The 24,961-nt window shown below is 40.6% G+C and overlaps 1 protein-coding gene across 1 annotated transcript in view; it reads left to right on the top strand.

Moving 5' to 3' along the window:
- The window catches only part of DNAH5 (dynein axonemal heavy chain 5), a 308,357-nt gene that overhangs the window by 246,923 nt on the left and 36,473 nt on the right, over positions 1-24,961 (top strand). The window contains exons 65-70 of the mRNA XM_065905594.1: positions 700-882; positions 13,591-13,834; positions 14,819-14,933; positions 15,428-15,618; positions 20,925-21,046; positions 24,753-24,902. Of these exons, the coding sequence (XP_065761666.1) occupies positions 700-882; positions 13,591-13,834; positions 14,819-14,933; positions 15,428-15,618; positions 20,925-21,046; positions 24,753-24,902 (1,005 nt within the window). The remainder of the gene's footprint in view (positions 1-699; positions 883-13,590; positions 13,835-14,818; positions 14,934-15,427; positions 15,619-20,924; positions 21,047-24,752; positions 24,903-24,961) is intronic.

Below are 24,961 nucleotides of genomic sequence, written 5' to 3'. Positions count from 1 at the left end.
TAGTTGCGGTGCATGGACTTCTCATTGCAGGGACTTCTCTTGTTGCAGAGCACAGGCTCTAGGGTCCTCAGGCTACAGTAGTTCTGCCTCATGGGCTTCGCAGTTGCAGTTCTCAGGCTTCAGAGCACAGGCGCTATAGTTGTGGCACATGGACTTAGCTACTCCTTGGCATGTGGGATCTTCCTGGATCAGAGATTCAACCTGTGCCTCCAGCATTGGCAGGTGGTTTCTTTACTGCTGAGCCATCAGGGAAGCCTCAAATTCTGGTTTTGTTGGATGATGTATGTTGGATGGCATCGCTAACTCAATGGACGTGAGTTTGAGTGGGATCCAGGAGATAGTGAAGGACAGGGAGACCTGGCGTGCTGTAGTCCATGGGGTCACAAAGAGTTGGACATGACTGAGTGACTGAACAACAACCAAATAATATTGAATTAACTTCCTTTCCTCCCTCCTTCCCTTCTTCCATCTCTCCTTCCCTCTCTTTCTCCCTTCCTCCTTCTTCTCTTACTTTAGTCCTTCTTTCTTTTCATCCTAGTGGCCTGAAGCCCTGTGAATGCCTAATGAACATTTCTTTTTAAGTATACACATGATCTCTAGGTATATAGTGGTTTAAAGTGATACTAGATCTTAAGCAGAAAACACACAGTAAGGTGTATCTGTGTTTTTTTTACTTTTAACTTTCTTTTTATAACAAAGGTGAAAGTCGGTGACAAAGAGATAGATGTGATGGATGGCTTCAGACTCTACATCACCACCAAGCTGCCCAATCCAGCCTACACCCCTGAAATAAGTGCTCGGACCTCCATCATCGACTTCACAGTCACTATGCAAGGTCTAGAAGAGCAGTTACTGGGGAGAGTCATTCTCACAGAGAAGCAGGTAAGTAAAGTGTGCAACAAAGTAAAGTATGCAGCCCCACCAGGGCTTCCCTGGGGGCTCAGATGGTAAAGAATCTGCCTGCAACATGGGAGACCTGGATTCGATCCCTGGGTTGGGAAGATCCCCTGGAGGAGGGCATGGTAACTCACTCCAGTATTCTTGCCTGGAGAATCCCCATGGACAAGAGGAGCCTGGCAGGCTATAGTCCGTGGGGTCACAAAGAGTCAGACACGACTGAGCAACTAAACACGGCACAAAGTGTGACCCTCCCCCTTTCTGCATCACACTGTGGTTCTTTCATTGACAAAAATAAGATGATGAACACTGTGATGGGATTGAATCACCCCTTTTAATTCCTGTGTTTCTTCCATTATTCATTTTCAGGTGTCTTTAATAACAGCTAACCAATTATCTACCAAGTACACTGCATCTGTATCACATAAATAACATATGTATCATCAATTGATTTTATATAGGGGAATGATGTAACTATGAGAATATCTGTCTCATTTTCAGCATCACGGTTCTGGTTTTATACTCCTTAAATTTTCTGAAGTTTGTTCTATTCCTAGTTCTAGTTACCCGTTGAATTTTAGCTTTCTAGTATGTCTGGGGTTTCCCAGGTGGCACAGTGGTAAAGAATCCACTTGCTAATGCAGGAGATGCAGGGGATACAGGTTTGATCCCTGGGTCAGGAAGATCCCCTGGAGGAGGAAATGGTAACCCACTCCAATATTCTTGCCTGGAGAATCCCATGGACATAGGAGTCTCGAGGGCTATAGTTCATGGGGTTGCAAAGAATCAGACATGACTGACCACACATACAGACATGCACACACACAGTATACATCTAGGTTTTTATTTCATTTGATTCATCATTATGCTTTTGAAATATAAAATTGGAACATTGTACCCAGATAGCACAGCATTACCAGTTCTTATTTGTTATCCAAGAGTGCTTGCTATATCTTGCAAGAAGACAAGTTTGTTACCCTAGATTTCACTGTGCACCTTCTGAAGGCTACTGGCTTTGCTATGCTCTGAGCATAATTCTGTGTCTGTTTTATCTTGATGAGAAATGGCCAATAATTTATAAACTTCCTTGCTCTGAATCAGCATTTTCTCCAGGGAAGTTTTGAGTTGTAAGGAAAGAAATCGGGAGGGTTTTAATGGGACTCTGTCGATGAAGCTGTGTGAACTCTGAAAGTTTCTATTGATTTTCTTCTTGAGTTAGATAGCTGTGAGGAGTTCAGTTTAATTTATGCCCCCTTTCCACACTGACCTAAAGATTTATTTAGGTTAAAACTATCAGCAAAATCTTTGGAATCTGCCCCTCCTTTTATTACCTCTTCTCTATGTCTGACCATGTGTCCTCTTCTGAGCCCCTCCTTGTACTTATATTTCCCTCTCTCCTTCCCTTCTTCCCTTTTTATGAATCTTCTCTGTTTATTTAAAAAATCCCTGGTAGCTTAGACAGTAAGGAATCTGCTTTCAATGCAGGAGACCCAGGTTCAATCCCTGAGTTGGGAAGATCCCCTGGAGTAGGAAATAGCAACCCACTCCAGGATTCTTGCCTGGGAAGTCCATGGACAGAGGAGCCTGGTTGGCCAGAGTCAAATGTGGTTGCAAAGAATCAGATGCGACTGAGTGACTTAACACTTTGACTTTGACTTTTCTGTTTATTTTTAATTTATGGTACACAGATCATAGAGTTATGTAGTTGGAAGTTGCATTAAGAGGGCTTAATCCAGTTTCATCAATTCACATGATTGGTGACCTCCATGTGGTAGGAACTGATGCTAGAATTCCTACTACAGACTGGAGCAAAAGTCTTCCAAATATGTACTTGTCTATTTTTGGAGTCTCAGTCGAGATGGTTGAAGAACTTTAGTGCTGACGCAGCCTCGCTTCAGAAAGGACTAGGATTCTTAATCAACAACAAGGCCTGTGGAGCCTGGGCATCCTTGAGGGTCTTTGGTTTAATATCCATCGCCTGTATCTGTCTGTTTGTCTGTCTATCTATCTACTTAACCTACCTACCTCACTTCCTTCCTTCCTCCCATTTTTTCTTGTTTCCGTTTTTTCTTCCTTCCTTTAATTTTATTGGAGTATAGTTGCTTTACAGGCTTCCCTGGTGGCTCAGTGGTAAAGAATCCATCTGTCCATGCAGGAGATGCGGGTTCAATCCCTGGGTCAGGAAGATGCCCTGGAGGAGGAAATGGCAACCAAGTCCATGGGGTTTATTTATAAAGAGTCCGATATGACTTAGCAACTAAATAGCATGAGAGTTGCTCTACAGTATAGCTTTGGCTATACAGCAAAGCAAAGCAGCTATACATACGAATATACATATACATGGACTTCCCAGGTAGCACCGTGGTGAAGCCTCTGCCTGCCAATGCAGGAGATGCAAGAGATGTGGGTCCGATCCTTGAGTCAGGGAAGATCCTCTAGAGTAGGAAATGGTAACCCACTTTAGTATTTTTGCTGGAAAATTCCATGGACAGAGAAGCCTGGTGGGCTACAGTCGGAAAGAGTTGGACATGACTGAGAAGCTGAGCGCACATATACACGAACATATCCACGTATCCCCGCTTTTCTGGATTCCCTCCCAGTCAGGTCTCCATGGAGCGCTGAATGGAGTCCCCTGTGCCCTGTAGTAGGTTCCCGTTAGTTGTCTGTTTTATACACAGGCTCTGCTTTTACCTGTGGTGTTGGCTTCAGGGAGATAAGGGTCTTTGATGGCACTTTGAATAATATCCTTGTCCTCAACTTTCTCTCTGTTTAGCTGAGATGAAGGCGGTCTCTTTGGGGAAAAAAAAATAATTTGGTTTCCCAGATTTTTAGTTGCAACACAACAACTCCAGGACTGAGTCGTTAATTGTTGCAGCAGAGGTTTAAAATGAAATAAGGAGCTCTTTAAGCTCATTGGAAGACTTTGAACAGTCTTGGAAAGCCAGTAAGGATCCCAGGCTGGACTTTGCCTTACTTCCTGGGAAAGCTGAGTGTTTTGACACTTCATTCCCTTACCATCATCTCATTATCAGAGTTCATTCCAGGCTCACGGTAAATGATTCTTACAGAAGTGTGGTCAGAGCAATATGACTCTCTTTCTGTTATGATAACAGAGGGCCATCTTACCCTGAACCACATTATAATACAACATGTAATCTCTATTTTCTTTTCTCTGAAGCAAAGCATTATGCAAGAAGTGAATTTCTTTGTTGTTACTGTTCAGTTGCTCAGTCGTGTCCAAATCTTTGTGGCCCCGTGGGCTGCAGCATGCCAGGCTTCCTTGTCCTTCACTAACTCCTGGAGTCTCCTCAAACTCATAATCCATTGAGTCAGTGATGCCATCCAACCATCTCATCTTCTGTTGCCCCCTTCTTCTCTTGCCATCAACCTTTCCCAGCATCAGGGTGTTTTCCAGTGAACCATCTCTTTGCATCAGGTGGCCAAAGTATTGGAGCTTCAGCATCAGTCCTTCCAATGAATCTTCATGGTTGATTTCCTTTAGATTGACTGGTTTGATCTCCTTGCAGTCCAAGGGACTCTCAAGAGTCTTCTATAGCACCACAGTTTGAAAGCATCAGTTCTTTGGCTCTGAGCTGCTGGACTTAATTGCGATGGATTTTAAGTAGCCTGCTTTCTGCCGGAAGCCTTTCCTTTTGCAGCATCTGTCCTGCCCACTGTGCCCCTGAATCTGCTCGCTCTGCTGAATCTTTGCAGCCTGGGCAAGTGGGTCTAACTTGATCTTCACTTTCAGGGAATTTTTTGTCATCTAGTGACTCAGTTGATAAGAGCCTATGTCTGTGCCTAAGGACACAGATATAAAACTCTTTTTAAGTCTAAATTATTTCTTTGACTTTAGCAACAATGCAGTCTCCCTTATAATGATTACTTTTTGAGTGATTGTAAAAATATCAATATTAAATGCTATTGAGCCAAGGAGGGGGCTGTTGGAAGTTAAGAAAATCCCATAGCTATGAGGTTGATGTTGGAAAGCATCTAAGACATTCCCTAAAAGTGGGGAAACATCGAAATCAGTGGTAAACTTCTTCAGTCAGGATGAGTTATGCCTTCACCGCTCTCTTGATCCTTCTGGTGAAAGGAGGCTTGGAACAGTAACTTAGGATGCAAGGGAAAGTTCACTCTTCTCTGAGTCCATAAATCTACCAGCTGTCCAGTGTTCTGGGAATACAGGCAGTGAGGAGGAGCTTTGTTATCACGCAGGATCTGGTCTCACGAATGCTCTGCTGTCCAGCCTGTCAGACCCTCAGGTGGGGAATACGTGTAACTCCATGGCTGATTCATGTCAATGTATGACAAAACCCACTGAAACGTTGTGAAGTAATTAGCCTCCAACTAATAAAAAAATAAAAATAAAAAATAAATTAAAAAAAAGAAAAAAAAAAAAAGAAAAGAAACAAATGGAAACCGTAGAGCATATGAATGGAAGGAAGGCAGATTTTTAACCAACTTTATAACTTTCTCTGTGCTTCAAGGCAGTCTTTTTAGATGCATGGGCTGTCCAAGTTCACATCAAAGTCCAGTGCGATCTGATGTTGTTCTTGTGAGTAGATTTAAACAGCTTCCTCTTGTCACCAGAAGGTGATGTATCGAGACCTTTTTAAAAAGCAGCAGATGTAACACTCCAGAAACTTTCCTTTAAAGAAACCCAGTCTCTTAGGGTCTCTCTCATCTTGATCCTAGAGAATAGGACAGAAACTCAAAAAGAACTATATACTCCTAGGAGAGAAATATTCATAAACATTTAACAACCTCTACTGGCCATACAATGCAAAGCCTCAAGGGTCATCATTGTTCAGAATTTCAGATGAGCAAACAGGTGTGTGATTTAATTCTTTTGGAGGTAGAAGGACCTGAACTTGGTGGGACTGACATGAAAAATAACTTAATAAAGACACTAAATAGACATTGTTATCACCAGCTCATTTGGTGGAGAAATAAATAAATCTGTGTTCAGTTGTTTACCCTTTCATTTTAATTACCAGTGCAAGGGACAGAGAGAAGACTCTTGGGGAATGAAAGCCTGAGTGATACTTTAAAATGAGAACTCTGGAAGGTTGCCATCTATTTCCTTTGATTGTTTCGAAAACTCTGGTGATAGATGAATTTTATGTACACAAAGAATTTTTGTTTTCATTTGTATCTTCATTGAGCCACTTAATTAAAATAGTAGTTTATTTATTTATTGTTTTTGGCTGTGCTGGATCTTCGTTGCGTGGGTTCTTCGTTGCGGCGGGTGGGGGATGCTCTCTAGTTCTGGTGCTCGAGCTTCTCACTTTGCTGGCTTCTCTTGACATGGAAGACGGGCTCTAGGGCGCGAGGGTTTCAGTTCTTGCGGTGAGTGGACTCTGTAGTTGCAGCTCCTGGGCTCTAGAGCACAGGCTCAGTAGTTTTGGCGCAGGGGCTGAGCTGCTGCCCGGCATGTGGGGTCTTCTCGCGTCAGGGATTTGGACCCGTGTCTCCTGCATCGACACTCAGATTCTTTACGACTGAAGCACCAGGAAAGGTCCTGAGCCACTTAAGTTCTGATCGTTTAATTAATTAAAGTTCATTTCCTGAACTTGCGCTGAATCACTACTGTACTTTCTCGACTTGGGGATACTTTTCACATTATCACAGTTTATATACATTTTTTTGTTGTAGCCTTAATGTAAAGAATACATCCCCTGGAGAAGGGAACCTTCCTGATCCAGGGATCATCTCAGGTCTTCTGCACTGCAGGCAAATTTTTTTACCATTTGAGCCACCAGGGAAGCCCTTAATATGAAGAATACAAAACACAAATGTCTACTATTCTCTCTCTGTGTGTGTGTCTGTTTGTCTGTGTGTTAAGAGATAATCCCTCTGTTGGGAAAAATGCTTATAGACAAAATTATTTTGCTTAATTCTCCCCTACATATTAATTTGAAGAAGAACAGTATTTGGAAATAAAGTTGTAGTTCAACAGAACTGTGTTTACATCAATCATACAAATGAAAATATGCCTAAAACTTTATCCCAAAGTAGGCTTTCCTTTTAAAAATCTCATGGAAAGCAAATAGAAATTGTCTGATTTTTTTTCAGAGATATCTTTGTTTGTCCTCTGACGCTGTTCTAGTCTAATGTTTGGCAACTGGGGTGGTATTTAGTGAATAGTTTGCTTTTGTAATTCCAAATATTACTTTAGGTTATAGTACTTACTTTAAAGTAGATTATTTTGTCAGTATCAAACTATGGGGGAAATGTACTTCTTCAGGTCAGTTCAGTTGCTCAGTCGTGTTCGACTCTTTGCAACCCCATGAATTGTACGCTAGGCCTACCTGTCCATCACCAACTCCCGGAGTTTACTCAAACTCAAGTCCATCGAGTCAGTGATGCCATCCAGCCATCTCATCCTCTGTTGTCCCCTTCTCCTGCTGCCCCCAATCCCTCCAAGCATCAGGGTCTTTTCCAATGAGTCAACTCTTCGCATGAGGTGGCCAAAGTACTGGAGTTTCAGCTTCAGCATCAGTCCTTCCAATAAACACCCAGGACTTATCTCCTTCAGGATGGACTGGTTGGATCTCATTGCAGTCCAAGGAACTCTCAAGAGTCTTCTCCAACACCACAGTTCAAAATCATCAATTTTTCAGTGCTCAGCTTTCTTCACAGTTCAACTCTCACATCCATACATGACCACTGGAAAAACCATAGCCTCGACCAGATGGACCTTTGTTGGCAAAGTAATGTCTCTGCTTTTTAACATGCTGTCTAGGTTGGTCATAACTTTCCTTCCAAGGAGTAAGTGTCTTTTAATTACATTGCTGCAGTCAGTCACCATCTGCAGTGATTTTGGAGCTTCAAAAAATAAAGTCTGCCACTGTTTCCACTGTCTCCCCATCTATTTGCCATGAGGTGATGGGACCAGATGCCATGATCTTAGTTTTCTGAATGTTGAGCTTTAAGCCAACTTTTTCACTCTCCTCTTTCACTTTCATCAAGAGGCTTTTTAGTTCCTCTTCACTTTCTGCCTTAAGGGTGGTGTCATCTGCATATCTGAGGTTATTCATATTTCTCCCGGCAATCTTGATTCCAGCTTGTGCTTCTTCCAGCCCAGCGTTTCTCATGATGTACTGTGCATATAAGTTAAATAAGCAGAGTGACAATATAAAGCCTTGACGTACTTCTTTTCCTATTTGGAACCAGTCTGTTATTCCCTGTCCAGTTCTAACTGTTGCTTCCTGACATGCATACAGGTTTCTCAAGAGGCAGGTCAGGTGGTCTGGTATTCCCATCTCCTTCAGAATTTTCCACAGTTTATTGTGATCCACACAGTCGAAGGCTTTGGCATAGTTGATAAAGCAGAAATAGATGTTTTTCTGGAACTCTCTTGCTTTTTTGATGATCCAGCGGATATTGGCAATTTGATCTCTGGTTCGTCTGCCTTTTCTAAAACCAGCTTGAACATCCTGGAAGTTCTCAGTTCACGTTGCTGAAACCAGGCTTGGAGAATTTTGAGCATCACTTTACTAGCATGTGAGATGAGTGCAATTGTGCGGTAGTTTGAGCATTCTTTGGGATTGCCTTTCTTAGGAATTGGAATGAAAACGGACCTTTCCCAGTCCTGTGGCTACTGCTGAGTTTTCCAAATTTGCTGGCATCTTGAGTGCAGCACTTTCACAGCATCATCTTTCAGGATTTGAAATAGCTCAACTGGAATTCCATCACATCCACTAGCTTTGTTCGTAGTGATGCTTTCTAAGGCCCACTTGACTTCACATTCCAGGATGTCTGGTTCTAGGTCAGTGATCACACCATTGTGATTATCTGGGTCATGAAGATCTTTTTTGTACAGTTCTTCTGTGTATTCTTGCCACCTCTTCTTAATATCTTCTGCTTCTGTTAGGTCCATACCATTTCTGTCCTTTATTGAGCCCATTTTTGCATGAAATATTCCCTTGGTATCTCTAATTTTCTTGAAGAGATCTCTAGTCTTTCCTATTCAGGAAAACTGTTGTTTTCCTCTATTTCTTTGCATTGATTGCTGAGGAAGGTTTTCTTATCTCTCCTGGCTATTCTTTGGAGCTCTGCATTCAAATGGGAATATCTTTCCTTTTCTCCTTTGCTTTTTGCTTCTCTTCTTTTCACAGCTATTTGTAAGGCCTCCTCAGACAACCATTTTGCCTTTTGCATTTCTTTTCCATGGGGATGGTCTTGATCCCTGTCTCCTGTACAATGTCACGGACCTCTGTCCGTAGTTCATCAGGCTCTCAGTCTATGAGATCTAGTCCCTTAAATCTATTTCTCACTTCCACTGTATATTCATAAGGGATTTGGTTTAGGTCATACCTGAGTGGTCTAGTGGTTATCCCTACTTTCTTCAGTTTAAGTCTGAATTTGGCAATAGGTAGTTCATGATCTGAGCCACAGTCAGCTCTAGGTCTTGTTTTTGCTGACTGTATAGAGCTTCTCCATCTTTGGCTGCAAAGAATATAATCAGTCTGATTTTGGTGTTGGCCATCTGGTGATGTCCATGTGTAGAGTCTTCTCTTGTGTTGTTGGAAGAGGGTGTTTGCTATGACCAGTGCATTCTCTTGGCAAAACTCTATTAGCCTTTGCCCTGCTTCATTCTGTACTCCAAGGCCAAATTTGCCTGTTATTCCAGGTGTTTCTTGACTTCCTACTTTTGCATTCCAGTCCTTTGTAATGAAAAGGATATCTTTTTTGGATGTTAGTTCTAAAAGGTCTTGTAGGTCTTCATAGAACTGTTCAACTTCAGCTTCTTCAGCATTACTGGTTTGGGGCATAGGCTGGATTACTGTGATATTGAAAGGTTTGCCTTGGAAATGAACAGAGATCATTCTCTCATTTTTGAGATTGCATCCAAGTACTGCATTTCGGACTCTTTTGTTGACTATGATGGCTACTCCATTTCTTCTAAGGGATTCCTGCCCACAGTAGTAGATATAATGGTCATCTGAGTTAAACTCACCCATTCCAGTCCATTTTAGTTCGCTGATTCCTAGAATGTCGACATTCACTCCTGCCATCTCCTGTTTGACCACTTCCAATTTGCCCTGATTCATGGACCTAACATTCCAGGTTTCTATGCAATATTGCTCTTTACAGCATCAGACCTTGCTTCTGTCACCAGTCACATCCACAACTGGGTATTGTTTTTGCTTTGGCTCCATCTCTTCATTCTTCCTGGAGTTATTTTTCCACTGATCTCCAGTAGCATATTGGGCACCTACCAACCTGGGGAGTTTTTCTTTCAGTATCCTATCATTTTGCCTTCTCATACTGTTCACTACTTAGCCTTATTTTAATCCTTTGGGAATATAAGCATTACTTTAATTGACAATTTTATTTAATTAGTGTTGTTAGTGATATTAAGTTGAACACAACCATTTCAATAATGTTCAAACTTTTACTTAACTCTTTAAAATTAGGGATGGAGTAATTTTGCAACTTATTGTATGCATTGCTAATAACTGTATTTATTAATAATTGTTTTCATAAGCAATATGGAGCATAATTTTAGTCTCAATCCCATAGTTCTCAAGTGGAGATGATATTGGAAATGTAGATTGTAACAGGTTTTATAAACTATGTTGAAAATTTTGGACCTTTTCAAATAGTAAAGAGAAATCCCTCAATGACTTGGGGTGGAAAATGGGGTGATGACAGCAAAAGGTCAGCAGGAAGACCAGTCATGGTTAGAGCAGTCCTCCCAGCACAAATTAAAACCCAAATTATGGCAATTGCTGTGTAACTGGGAAAAAAATGGACAGAATAAAAATTACTTTATGGAAAGGCTCAATAAGAATTGGTGCAGTTTCAGGATTTGATGGCCCATGGTCTGACTCCAGCAGACATGAATGCATGAATCTTTAGCATTATAAGTGGAAGATTAGAAAATTCTCCTTTTTAAAAATCCCATTTCAACTACTTTACTATGCTTTTATGCTACATGATATTCACAAATGTGATTTATTTTGTATTGACTTATAATTCTATTTTTCAAACTATTGATTTCCAAATAAATATTATACTGCATCTGAAAAATCCAGGCTGGAAATGAATCAAGCGAGAGGGTGGAAGAGAAGAGACGTATTCTGAGCACCTGTTGTGATCCAGGCACTGGTTTCAGCTACTCTGCTGATACCCGCACAATCTCTCTCTGAGCTGATTTGTACATTTTGCAGATGAAGAAACTGAGGCATATAGATTAATGTAACATGGGAAAGGTCATGCAGTTAGTAAGTCCCAGGAATAAGAACTGAAACAAGTCTTCTTGATGTCAAAATCCTCACTTCGCACCGCTTTGCTTTCCTTTTCTTACCTGTCTTCAGGTGAGGACTTTTAGAGTCCTCTAGGGACTTACATCTAGAATCCTTACCTCTAGGGACTCCGAATTGATAATGAGAGTACATAAAATTTAGGAATATGGCATTAATAATATTTGAATTCTTTCCATTTAATTTTATTATCACTTTATTTCCGAGTGTAACCATATTGCAAGTGCATTTATTGTAACTGTTTATGGAAATGATTTTTATAGTAGTCATTAAGTGTCACTTGTTTGTACTAAGTTCTACAGAAGCTCAACTTTGAGATTCTTATTTAGTGAATAAATGAATTAAAATGACCAGTAAGAAAGCTTTCAAATGTAACCAAATAGCACATGGAAGCAAAGATAAGTAAGTCTTAATTGCATTGCTATATCTCAAAGAATCAAGAATTGAGTCAAGCTTGTCTTGCTTAAGGAGCATTTGTCTTGCTTAAGGAGAGAATTTTTCTTTTCTAGAATGTTCTACACCTAACTCACTGTGCTTAGAGTTTGAGCTGGGAGTCTGGTAGGGTCCCCTCCTCCTAATTGTTCAACCAATGGTGAATAACTAGCTGGACCGTAAAGCAGAGGCCAGTGCTCTTTGCTTTTGTCTGTATGCAATTTTGTCATCAGGACCTTTATTTGTAACTTCACGGTTTTTGTTACAAAGGCAGAATTTTCATGTCTGTATTTCTGGCACTAAGACATGACTAGATTTTCTGGTACACTAATATGTTTCAGTTTACCAGTTTGAAAAGGGGTAGAGTGATTAATCATTCACTCTGCAGTATTGAGAGCCGACCATATACGGGCATTGTACTAAGAGTTGGAGAATGTATCAATGAGCTAAAAAATCCTTGGAGCATAACTATTAAGTAAATTGTGTGTTATATTAGAAAGTAAATAATCGTGTCGTTAGTGAATAGTCTCATTATGTTTTATATGTTTTCATATGATTCATCGCTGTATATAATTTTAGATTTCTAGTTTTCTAGATAGGATATAGAATCTACAAAACCTTTTGAGTCATTCTAGAATACCTAGTTGAGTATGGACCTTTCTGAAGTCCCTCTGTCAATGTGAGCTTGGTACCACATGCCTGGTAGCTGGACCTAAACCCCTGACAGTGCTTCCCCATTCAAGGCACCTGCATTTAACCCTAGTTTTCCCGAATTGCATTTACACTGAAATGTGCATAGCTTCTTTAGTGATGCAGCTAGGCGTAGGTAGGCACCTTGTCAATGGACACTATATTTAGAAAGGTCTTCAAGCAGACTTGCAGATGCATATTTTTCTCTTTAAATTTTATTTTAATTTTTGATATCTTATTCTTGGGTTTCTCACTGGTGCAGATTGACCACTTAATTTTTATTAAAAAAATCTTTTTTGGCCATACCACAAGGCATGGGGGATCATAGTTCCCCAACCAGGGATCAAATCCTTGTCCCCTGCAGTGGACACGCATGCCCTCTACAGTTTTGAACCCCCAGGGAAGTCCTTCTTTGCAGATTTTAAATTCTATTTCCTCATTGTCTTTTCCTTTTTTGATTCTTTTATTAACCTCCAGTTAGAACCACTCATGAAACAATTTGACTTTCATGTACAGTTTGACCTGGTGTCTGAAGCATGTTGTCTCTGGTTTGGCTTATTTGGTGTCATGGCCATTTCCTCCTTCCCGCACCCTCACCAACCCCATTTTTTCTTTCCTTCTCTTTCACCGTCTCTCTTTCTCCAAACTCCCTTTAAGGAGGAAATAGCCAATCAGGACAATGATCTCCCAAAGCCATTTTCTCCCCAGCTTCTCACAAAGGTCTTTCAGGAAGGATTCAGAACTTCCCTTCTCTTGAAGAGAACAGCATCTTTCCTTTTCAAGTCAAGATGACTTTTCAATTTATATGTACCCGCAGTAACAGCACAGTTTACCTGCCTAACTTTTGCACACTTGCTTGTCACAGAGTTGGATACTATTTCAACAGGCAAGTTGAAAATAATCACATTCAAATGGCAACAGAGCTCTTTTAAACAAGAAACTAAGCAGAGATAAATGTATTTAATCTGAGCTGCATATGTTATATTCAAGCAAATTTCAGTTTCAAAACAGGAATAAATATGATCACAAAAGTCACTTAAAGCTGAGTCGACTTTAGGAAATAAATGGATGGTAAATTGTTAGCATTGGTAATATTTTTAGCACATTTTATGTTGTTTGCCACCAGTTCTTTCCTCTATGAATTCATCCCCTCTGACTTTGATGTCTGTATTTCCTGCAGTCAAATATGATAACTACAGTGCAGGAACTCAAGAGAGCCCAGTAGGTAAACTTTTTAAGGAATGGCTTAATGATAGTTGTTAATTAAGGAAGAAAATATATTTATGCAAATTAACAGGAATTGGAGAAAGAAAGAACTCATCTCATGGAAGATGTAACTGCAAACAAAAGGAAGATGAAGGAGCTGGAAGATAATTTGCTTTACCGTCTGACCAGCACCCAGGGGTCCCTGGTGGAAGACGAGAGTCTCATCCTGGTGTTGAGTAAGACAAAAAAGACAGCTGAGGAGGTGACACAGAAGCTGGAAATTTCAGCCGAGACAGAAATTCAAATTAACTCAGCCCGGGAGGAATATAGACCCGGTGAGTTTGGTAATGAAAGACAAATGTCACATGAAAATGAAGCGAGAAATGAGAATTAGAGAAATCGAAGTAAGGGTGTTATGAAAATGACTATGCAATGTGGGGTGGTCATTTATGTTTTATGCCATTTCTTTAAATATTCAGCAAAATTGAGATGAAGAAGTTTTATGATGGTGTAAATTTTCTAAGCACTTATAATTAATGTTGCTGGCAAATTCCTTAAGGTTTCTATGAACTTATTTTTAAACCAGAAAGTTAAGAGGAGAGTTTTTAGAGGACATCTGACTGCAAATTAGTGAAGTCTGAGGAATTCATGCTGCATTTGTGGGCTGTTCATTAGTTTTTTATCATTGGTAACGATAAGCATGTGTTTTGTTTGTAGTCTTCCTAACAGGAAGGTGGTTCTCTGGTCTCATGCGAACTCTTCAGTCTTATACGTAAATCAACAAATCAGTGTTGGGTTTAAAGGGAACCTGCTAAAAGAATTCAATTTCCTTTAGTAATTTATCATGCCTTCTGGAAAAATAATCGAAACAATATCTACTGGTAGACAGTCAGGAGCATCATCTCTGTGATGCCTTGGTTTGCCAACTTGAGGCTGGGGTAAGTCAGGGCTTCTTCATGGAGCTCAAGAATGAGGTCCTTACAGTGCCTACGCAAGTTGCTGGGTGTTACAACCTGTGCTGTCCCACTGGTTGTCCTCTCTACCTATGAGAAAATGTAATAAAATGTATTTATAAGGGATCTAGAGATTCTCAAATGGAAAGTATTACTTAATGAGGGCAAACAGCAGACTACTCGTACAGGTCTTATAAAGAACAATTAAATGTATATGATGACATTGCTCTAGACGCCATTGCTGGTAAATAGTCATTGCTAAGACTATGAACCTTGTTGTTTTTGTTTACCGTTCAGACTGATCTGTGCATGGGTCATTTATTGTCCACCCTCATCGCAAGTGCGACCTTGATCTTTGTCTTTCAGTCGCCACCCGGGGTAGCATCCTCTACTTTCTCATCACGGAGATGAGCTTGGTTAATGAGATGTATCAGACTTCGCTTCGCCAGTTTCTTGGCTTGTTTGACCTTTCCTTGGCCAGGTATGTCTGTACTCAGGAAGTCAAGCTGAATTCGGAATCTGTGGGATGGAATGAGGATATTATGTTGATAACTTTCCCCCCCTTTGCTACTAAACTTGTCTTCTTTTTTAATCTAAATTGAGCGTAATTACCAGTATGTTAACAAATCATTCTCATTTGTTATTTTATGCTCGGAGAAAGCTCTACCAGCTATTCATCCATTGATCGATTCTTTTGGGTTCACGAGTTTCTATTTAACAAGAAAATTCCCCAGATGTTGTTGTGAGTGATAATGTTCGGCGGGTAAAAATTGATTCAGATGACGTGAAGGATTCTCTTATGTTATTTCATGTTGAGAGAATGCTTGTTATTTCAGATTTAGGAGGCTTACTAATGATGTGTATAAAATAAGAATTGGTCCTCCAGAGTTACTTATTTTCCATGAAAGACGTTGTTTCTAAGAACAATTGAAAAGGGCAGTGGGCTAAACCTGATTTAAATGCTGTCTTCTCCAGGTCTGTCAGGAGCCCAATTACAAGCAAGAGGATCGCTAATATCATTGAGCACATGACCTATGAGATTTTTAAGTACACAGCCCGGGGGTTGTATGAGGAACACAAATTCCTGTTCACGCTGCTGCTTACCCTGAAGATTGACATCCAGAGGAACCGAGTCAAGCACGAAGAGTTTCTCACCCTTATTAAAGGTCAGTATAAGACTAGAAAGCGTTGCACATGGGTGCAGATGTATGAATTATGGTGAGGGTCGTGTGTGTGTTTTAGCAGTAGTTTCCTTGCACTTGATTGAAGATTGCACTTATGAGAGACATTTTATTTGTTCATTTATTGCATGAAATTTTTTTTTAAAATTTTATTTATTGTATTAAAAAAATATATATATATATATTTTGTGATGGGTCTTTGTTGCTCTCAGACAGTAAAGCATCTGCTTACTATGTGGGAGACCAGCTTCAATCTCTGACTTGGGAAGATCCCCTGGAGAAGGAAATGGCAACCCACTGCAGTATTCTTGCCTTGAGAATCCCATGGATAGAGGAGCCTGGTAGGCTACAGTTTGAGGATTGCAAAGAGTCAGACATTACTGAGTGACTTCACTTTCACTCTGTTGCTTTCCCTAGTTGCAGGAAGCAGGGGCTACTCTTTGTTGTGGTGTGAAGGCTTCTCATTGTGACAGCCTCTCTTGTTTTGGAGAACAGGCTCTAGGTGCAGTGGCTTCAGTAGTTGCAGCATATAAGTTCAGTAGTTGCAGCTTGCTGGCTCTAGGGCACGGGATCAGTGGTTACAGCACATAGGCTTAGTTGCTCCGTGGCATGTGGAATCTTCCAGGATCAGGGATCGAACTCGTGTCCCCTGCATTGGCAGGCGGATTCTTATCCACTCTTCTTATCCAGCAGGCAAGTCCCTGCGTGAATATTTATTGAGAAACTTCTATGTGCCAGGACACAGAATAGACAATTGGAACACTTAATAAACAAGTAAATTGTGTAGTATGTGAGAAGCTAGTAAACACTGGGGGGAAAAAAAAACGGAGAAGGATAAGGGAGATGGGGCATTACACAGTATGTGGAGTGAGGGGGAATGTTAACATTTTAAATGGGATATTTAATGGGATTTCTAATGGAGTAGGACTCCTGGGAGATGGACAGGTGAGCCAAGACCTGGAGGCGCAGGGGGTGCTGGCCCTGGGGACATTTAGAGAAGTGCCGAAGGAAGAGGAGCTGGCATCAGTGCCTCTGTTGGGAGGGAGCCTCGTACTGTCTCCAGTGTGATGGAGGCAAAGCATAGCAAGCAGGGTGGCTGAGCAGTGGTGGGCGACCATGCTGCTCATCCCACGCATATTTCCTCTGTGTCTGTTGCAGCATTGTTCACAGACTGAACAATCTATTAGGCTGGCCAGTATTGAGCAGGCTCTGGGAGATGGTGATGGACAGGGACGCCTGGCGCGCTGCAGTCCATGGGGTTGCAAGGAGTCAGACACAACTGAGTGACTGAACTGAATTGATTGAAAGTGAAAGTTAGTCGTGCAGTTGTGTCCAACCCTTTGTGACCCCATGGACTGTAACTCACCAGGCTCCTCTGTCCATGGAATTTTCCAGGCAAGCTGGCCAAAAAGTTCATTTGCGTTTTTCCCATAACATCTTATGGAAAACCCCCCAAAACTTTTTGGCCAACCCAATACTATACATTTCTAAACAAAGGTTTACATTTTTTTTTAAGAAAATTTATTTATTTGGCTGCACTGGGGCTTAGTTGCGGCATGTGAACTCTTAGTTGAGGCATGTGGAATCTAGTTCCCTCACCAGGGGTTGACCCAGTCCCTGCATGGGGAGCTTGAAGTCTCACCAAGGAAGTCCCTGGAGATTTATCTTTAAAGATAAAACACAACTTTATCTTTGGGCAAGGGGTGGATGTTCATGACTTCACCTACATGGAGAGTAGATTTGCAGAGGAACTTGAAGAGGATCCCATGGGGGCAGAAGGAAAGTGCACAATGGTAGTGTGTAGGTCAGAGTCACACTTACATACATACAAATGCATATTTATATACATATGCCTGGAAGGAAAGCTATGGCAAGCTAGACAGCATATTAAAAAGCAGAGACATCCTTTTGCCGACAAATGTTCATCTAGTCAGAGCTATGGTTTTTCCAGTAGTCATGTATGGATGTGAGAGTTGGACCATGAAGAAGGTTGAACACTGAAGAATCAATGCTTTTAAACTGTGGTGCTGGAGAAGACTCTTGAGAGTCCCTTGGACAGCAAGGAGATCAAACCAGTCTAATCCTAAAGGAAGTCAGTCCTGAATATTCATTGGAAGGACTGATGCTGAAGCTCCAATACTTTGACCACCTGATGAGAACTGACTCATTAGAAAAGACCCTGATGCTGGGAAAGATTGAAGGCAGGAGAAGGGGATGACAGAGCATGAGATGGTTGGATGGCATCATTGACTCAATGGACATGAGTTTGAGCAGACTCCAGTAGATAGTGGAGGACAGAGGAGCCTGACATGCTGGTGTCTATGGGGTCACAAAGAGTCAGACGAAACTTAGTGAATGAACAACAATGCATACATAGCTTATAATGGCAATGAAGGCTCATCGTTTAGACATGAAAACTTAGAAATGTATGATTTTTGGATGATACCTCTTTTTGTCTCTTTGTCTCTAATCCTTGAACCCTTGCCCTTGTTTTTTTATGTTCCAAGATTCCTAAATCAGAGCACATGGAAGATGAATAGTCTGGAGAGACATCACCTTAGGTAGATGTGTAGGTATAGGAGTTGCCTTCTTCAGTGAGTCCTTTGTACATAACTGATTTCTGCCCTCAGTGACTCTGGCCCTTCAGTTGATGGAGTTTCTTATGGGAAAGTTGTTCCTGAAATCTTCATTTCAGGCATAAGATGCCTTTCCTCATGGGAATGACATTGACCTTGACATCCAAAAATGGTTGAGATACTGTAAAGTATGTTACAGTTCGGCATGATCAAAACAAACGTGGAATTTAGAGTTGGAAAGACTCTAAGGGAAAATAGTGGCTTTGCCACTTGAGGATAAGTGGTTTTGAGCAAGTTATTTAAACTTTTCAAGGTTCAGTTGCCTTAGCTATGAAGCAAGGATAGTCATATCTGCATAAAAGGATTACTGAGAATTCACACAATTTATATAAACCCTGGAACATAGAATATGCTCAGCAGGTGATGGGCATTGTTGTTTTATCTTTAGTTTTTTAGGTTATTTCTATTTGTCTGAGAGTTGCGTAGGTTGGACAGGATTTTGTGGACTTCCGGCATTCAGCACCTATTTCTTTTGCTCCTTTAGGACACAGGGCTTCATAAGATTTCCCTTTGTTAGTTATGTTGGTGAGAGCTGCCCAAAGACATCAACTCCCTCTGTAAGGATTTTAAAATCACTTGGTTGAAAGTGTTTAGATAGCAATAGTGTTTTGATACTGATCTTTTAATTTACTCATCTCTAAGATGGGAAAAGGTGAGTCTAGAGGTCTTAGTCTGCCTTAGCTATGTCACTTCATGTTTGTGTGATACAGCCTGTATGAATCATTATAAGCATGTTTCAGTTTTACAAAGTTTAATGATAAAGATTTAATTCTCAATCATCTTTAAAATTTATTTTGGATTATTGCCATCCCAGCTGTTCCTTCCTTGGGCGTCCATCTAATCTGGTGCCATGTTATCCAGGAGTGTGTCCCCACCCTCCACTACAATATTCTTTGTGACCCATTGTTACCTTCCGAGGCAGCCAAGATATTCATGACAGAGTCACCCTCTATTAAACAATGAATAATGGTATGGTTTCAAGGAATCCTCTTTTCCATGAAAGGCTTTTCTCTAACCCTTTGGTGGATACGTTATTCTTTTCAGTTTGTTGGAAAATGGACATTTTCCATGGGGATTGGTGTGACATTTTTCAACACAGTGCCGTTGTACTTTGGTCTTTAACTGCTCCCTGGTGTTCAAGCAATCTGTTTTGATTTTATGAGCTAATATTTTCATTGAAATGACTTCACTTACCTCTTATTCCACTTACCTTGGAAGTCTACTAAGATGGATTTGGCAAAAGACAGCAGTTTCGTGGGGTCCATGGTACCTGAATAAAGTAGAGATTGCCTCAATAAATATCTCGAGTATTATTACTTGTTTATGACCTGCTCTGTTCCAAAAAAGATTGTAGCCAAATGGGTTGGTTATATTCTTTGAAGAATTATGCTTAGACCGTATTCTCCTTGAAGCATTTTAATAGATATTATTTATTAAATGGTATATTTTATCCTATAGAAGACTTGCTAGCTCTTGCTTTGACTTAAAATGTGATTGATCACACATTTAGTTTTTCTGGGATGGACAACAGTAACATTTTTAAGCTGTCATTTATTTATTTCATGGTCCTATGAGAATTATATGAGTTATACGAGGTTAGATGAATTATCAGCAAAGAGATAGGAGTCATTACCCAATGGAAATGTTTGTGGTGGGTAGATTGATCAAGAATAAATGACATAACACAGGGCCCTTGGATGTGTTCAACATGGGTGTAAATAATACACTGGTTCATAGAGGAGAATCTCTTAAACACAGGTAGTGTTACAAACAAATCTAGATAGATTCTCTCCTTAAAATGTTGTTCAGTTGGTCAGTCGTGTCTGACTCTTTGTGACCTCATGGACTGTAGGACTCCAGGCTTCCTTGCCGTTCACTATGTCCTGGAGTTTGCTCAAACTCATGTCCATTGTGTTGGTGATGCCATCTGACGGTGAAACTCATCCTTAAAATGAGCTTGTGTCAGTATCTGGCAGTTCTTAATGCTGAAAACAGCTGCTCATTTATTTAGTGACTCTCAGCTGTGTCCTTGATCCTGTTTTGAGTGCTTCACACTCAGCTTATGTATTTTCTGTCATTATCACAACACCTGAAGTGAAAGTGAAAGTGTTAGTTTCTCAGTGGCATTGGACTCTTTGTGACCCCATGGACTATAGCCTGCCAAGCTCCTCTGCCAATGGAATTCTCCAGGCAAGAGTACTGGAGTGGGTTGCCATTTCCTTCTCCAGGAAGTCTTCCTGACCCAGGGATCAAACCTGGGTCTCCCTCATTGCAGGGAGATTCTTCACTATCTGAACCACCAGGAAACACCTCGATGTCATTATTCCCATTGTACATATTTGAATACACAGTCCTGGGCAGATGAGTTAACTTGTCTCATACCTTGGCCAGGTGTGGCTAAGACAGAATCCACCACTTACCTGTATCCAAACCTATATCACTGATCCTTAAATGTGTTTTTCTAAAATTATCTGTTTCTCTAGTAAACGTTAAAGTTTGTTCATCACTATGGTTTATATTTCTGAGTTTAATAAATGTTAATGTAGTAAAAGAATTAATATTAAAATAGTTTCAGCAAGATTTTTTTAAAAATACAGATATTGTTTTACAGTACAGAAACAAAATTTTGTTAACGTAACATGTTTAACTTGAAAGGTGGTGCCTCCTTGGACTTGAAAGCCTGTCCTCCTAAACCGTCTAAATGGATCTTGGACATGACCTGGCTAAATTTGGTGGAACTCAGCAAACTTAGACAGTTTTCTGATGTCCTTGATCAGGTAACTTGTGCTTTGAATAAACTTATGATAATATCCCAGTGGGCAGCTTTCTGATTTATCCCTGGCTGTTTGGGGAAGAGAAAGATTTCTTACTGCTGTCACTCCTAAAATGGAATGACCAGTGCTTGACCTTCCTCGTGGTTCATTCATATTCTGATGAAGCACACTCCACCCATGGCAGGCTGGTCTCCAGAAGAAATTAGTTGCCCAGGAAGTTTAACTAATGTTGTCTTGGCCCTGTGTCAGTATCACCAATTGTAGATCTACCAATGGGAAAACAGATTCAGTTAGTTTAAGAGATTGCTGTTACAATATAAAATCTTTTTATGATATTTTCAATTTTTTTTTGGTTTTTGGTTTTTCTACTCAAATGAAACTCTAGTACTGCTTTTCTCTAAAAAAAAAAAAGAGAGATTAGATATGGTCAAGAAGTTTTGCCATCTTCCTATAGATCGAATGACGAGAAATAGGAACAACCTGCCTCTGAATGCTAAATATCCTTTCTTGCCTCTAGTTCCTGTCTCTCTCTTCTTTCTCTCCCTGTTTATACTGCTTTAGCTAGGCATCTGGGTATGAATCTAACACAAACACCTGGCCTTTTATTTTTAGAACTTGTTGTCCTTTCACAAAAACAGCCTGTTTTGATGAATTGTGTATATATTGGAATTATGGCACTTGGGTATGGAAAGTTGAATTGGGACAAGTCAAGAAACAGGTTCCTGAAAATCTGATGACCAGCTGGAAGTTGTGTGGATGGCAAGGTGGCTTTCTTCAGCTGCAGGTTGAAGGCTTTGAGCAGAAAACGTTCAAATACTGGTCCTTTTTCAAACTGAAGTATGATTGGGCTTCTGTGGTGGCTCAGATAGTAAAGAATCTGCCTGCAATGCAGGAGACCTGGGTTTGATCCCTGGGTCTGGAAGATCCCCTGGATACCCACTCCAGTATTCTTGCCTGGAGAATCCCGTGGACAGAGGAGGAGCTGATGGGCTACAGTCCACGGGGTGGCGAAGAGTCGAACTTGACTGAGCAACTAACACTTTCACTTTCACACATGGTTGATTTACAGTGTTATGTTATTTTCTGGAGTACAGCAAAGTGATTTAGTTTTATACACACATGTGGACATACACACATATGCACTATATTCTTTCTCATTAAGGTTTATTATAAGATATTGAATATAGTTCCCTGTGTTTTACAGTAGGACCTTGTTGTTTATCTATTTTATATATAGAAGTTTATATCTGCTAATCCAAAACCCCTGATTTCTCCCTCTCCTACCCCTTTCCTTTTTTGTAACCATAAATTTGTTTTCTATGTCTGTGAGTTTGTTTCTGTTTCATAAGTAAATCTATTTGCATCACATTTTAGAAATGATGTGTTTGTGTATGTTAGTCACTCAGTCGTGTCCGATTCTTTGGGACTGCGTGGACTGTAGCCTGCCAGTCTCCTCTGTCCATGGGGTTCTCCAGGCCAGAATACTGGAGGGGGTAACCATTCTCTTTTCTAGGGGATGTTCCCGACCCAGGGATCAAACCCAGGTCTTCTGCATTGTGGGCAGATTCTTTACCCCCTGAGCCACCAGGGAAGCCTTTAGAAATGATGTCATATGGTATTTGTCCTAACGTTGGTCCTTGATTTTGCCAGCTTAGGTTGATGGAAAGCTTAAGCTATATTTTTATGTTTTAGCTTAGGCCTGGTGATGACCATGTAGTTTGGGTGCAAGCTATTCTCTTGGGCTAAATAGTTTTTCTTTGGGAGATTTTAATGCATCCTAGCTTGTTCCCCCATGGGGTAACACCTAGTGACCTTTCCTGCACCATTATTTGTTGTTGAAGTAACTGTCTTCTGGAGATTAGATTTTATACCTGAAATCCCTCCCCATAATGTAGTCTTTTGTGATTGAAACAGGTTATTTTTTATTCTTACATGATACTTTCTGAATATGAACCCATATGCCTTTTTCCTTTGATTACACCTCTGAGAAATACACTTGGAGCCATTTTTTTTTTTTAAATTGGAGTATGATGGCCTAACCATGTTGTTAGTTTCAACGAAGTGAACCAGCTATATGTATACATATGTCCCCTCCCTCTGAGACCTCCCGCCCACCCACCCCTAGGTCATCGCAGAGCACCGAGCCAAGCTCCCTGCACTATACAGCAGCTTCCCAATAACCATCTGTTTCACACATGTGTGTATGCATGCTTAGTCACTCAGTCATGTCCAGCTGTTTGTGACCCCATGGATGTAGCCCACCAGGGTCCTTTGTCCATGGAATTCTCTGGGCAAGAATACTGGAGTGGGTTGCCATTTCCTTCTCCAGTTTTACACATGATGGTGTATATATGTCACTCCAAAATCTCTCAGTTCATCCCACCCTCCCTTTCCCCTTCTGTGTCAACATGTCTATTCTCTACATCTGTGTTTCTATTCCTGCCCTGCAGATGGGTTCATCTGTACCATTTTTTCTAGATTTCACTTATATGCATTAATATACAGTATTTCTTTTTCTCTTTCTGACTTCCTTCACTCTGTATGACAGACTCTAGGTTCACTCGCATTACTGCAAATGACCCAATTCAGTTCCTTTTTATGGCTGAGTAATATTCCTCTGTGGGCTTTCCAGGTGGTGCAGTGGTAGAGAATCTGCCTCTCAGTGCAAGAGATGCAAGAGATGTGGGTTTGATCTCTGGGTTGGGAGGATCCCCTGGAAGAGGAAATGGCAACCCACTCCAGTATTCCTGCCTAAGAAATCCCATAGACAGAGGAGCCTGGAGGGTTACAGTCCATGGGTTGCAAAGAGTCAGACACGACTGAACAGCTGCAGAAAAATAATCCACTTATACATGTACCACAACTTCTTTATCCATTCATCTGCTGATGGACATTTAGGTTGCTTAGTCAAAGGAAATATACCAGAGAACATGTTTATCTGCAGATCTGACTTATTCTGTGATGGTGGGATGTTTGTTTGTTTAATGCTTATCTCTTTTCAATTTTTGTAAGCTTCAAAGGATAATGAACTGTCTTTTTTCTTCCCCTTTATCAATTGCCCAAATGAAGCAAGTGTGATTATTCACTTGATGATATTAAGTGGTATATTTCAAATGACTCTAGATTGATAGAGTATTGACCAGAAAACTTCAATAATAAACATGTATTAAATGTCTTTTGTTCAAGAATGATCCTGGGAAATGAGGAAATATAAGTGAATGAGACTTGATTCTTGATCCTGGGAGATCTCATGGATTAAAACAGATTTCCTTAAAATAGTGAAAATGAATTTCCATTGATCTCTTTATTCTTTACGGAGTTGTTACCACAAAGGCATAGAAGAAATGACACAGCAGGGTTTTCCCTTTAAAAGGGGCCTGTAGGCTGGTGTTAATACAGATTGACTTCAGAGCAAATCACATTTGATTTTCGACTCTCAAACTTTTTGGTACCAGGCTATAAAACTTTAAAAAATAGTCAAGGGATATCATTTCCTTTTTCCACTCCAGTATTCTCGCCTGGAGAATCCTGTGGACAGAGGAGCCTGGTGGGCTACAGCCCATGGGGTTGCAGAGTCAGACATGCCTGAGCACGCACACACACAGGGTATCATTCACACATGTCTGGAATCGTCAGAAAAATATCCGTGAAGTCTTACTGAAAGATCTTTCGGTGGTGTTACACATTTCTTATCCCCTGGTATTTTCAGATATCAAGAAATGAGAAAATGTGGAAAATTTGGTTTGATAAGGAAAACCCTGAGGAGGAAGCCCTTCCAAACGCCTATGATAAATCTCTTGACTGCTTTCGACGTCTTCTCCTTATTAGATCCTGGTGTCCCGACAGAACCATTGCCCAGGTAAAAAGTGCATATGTTAAACATAAGAGAATATTTTAAAGGAGAATTTCCTTTTAAAT

Source organism: Muntiacus reevesi, chromosome 14 (genome assembly GCF_963930625.1).
Source record: "Muntiacus reevesi chromosome 14, mMunRee1.1, whole genome shotgun sequence".
Taxonomy (NCBI): domain Eukaryota; kingdom Metazoa; phylum Chordata; class Mammalia; order Artiodactyla; family Cervidae; genus Muntiacus; species Muntiacus reevesi.
This window is presented reverse-complemented; position numbering and strand designations above follow the sequence as displayed.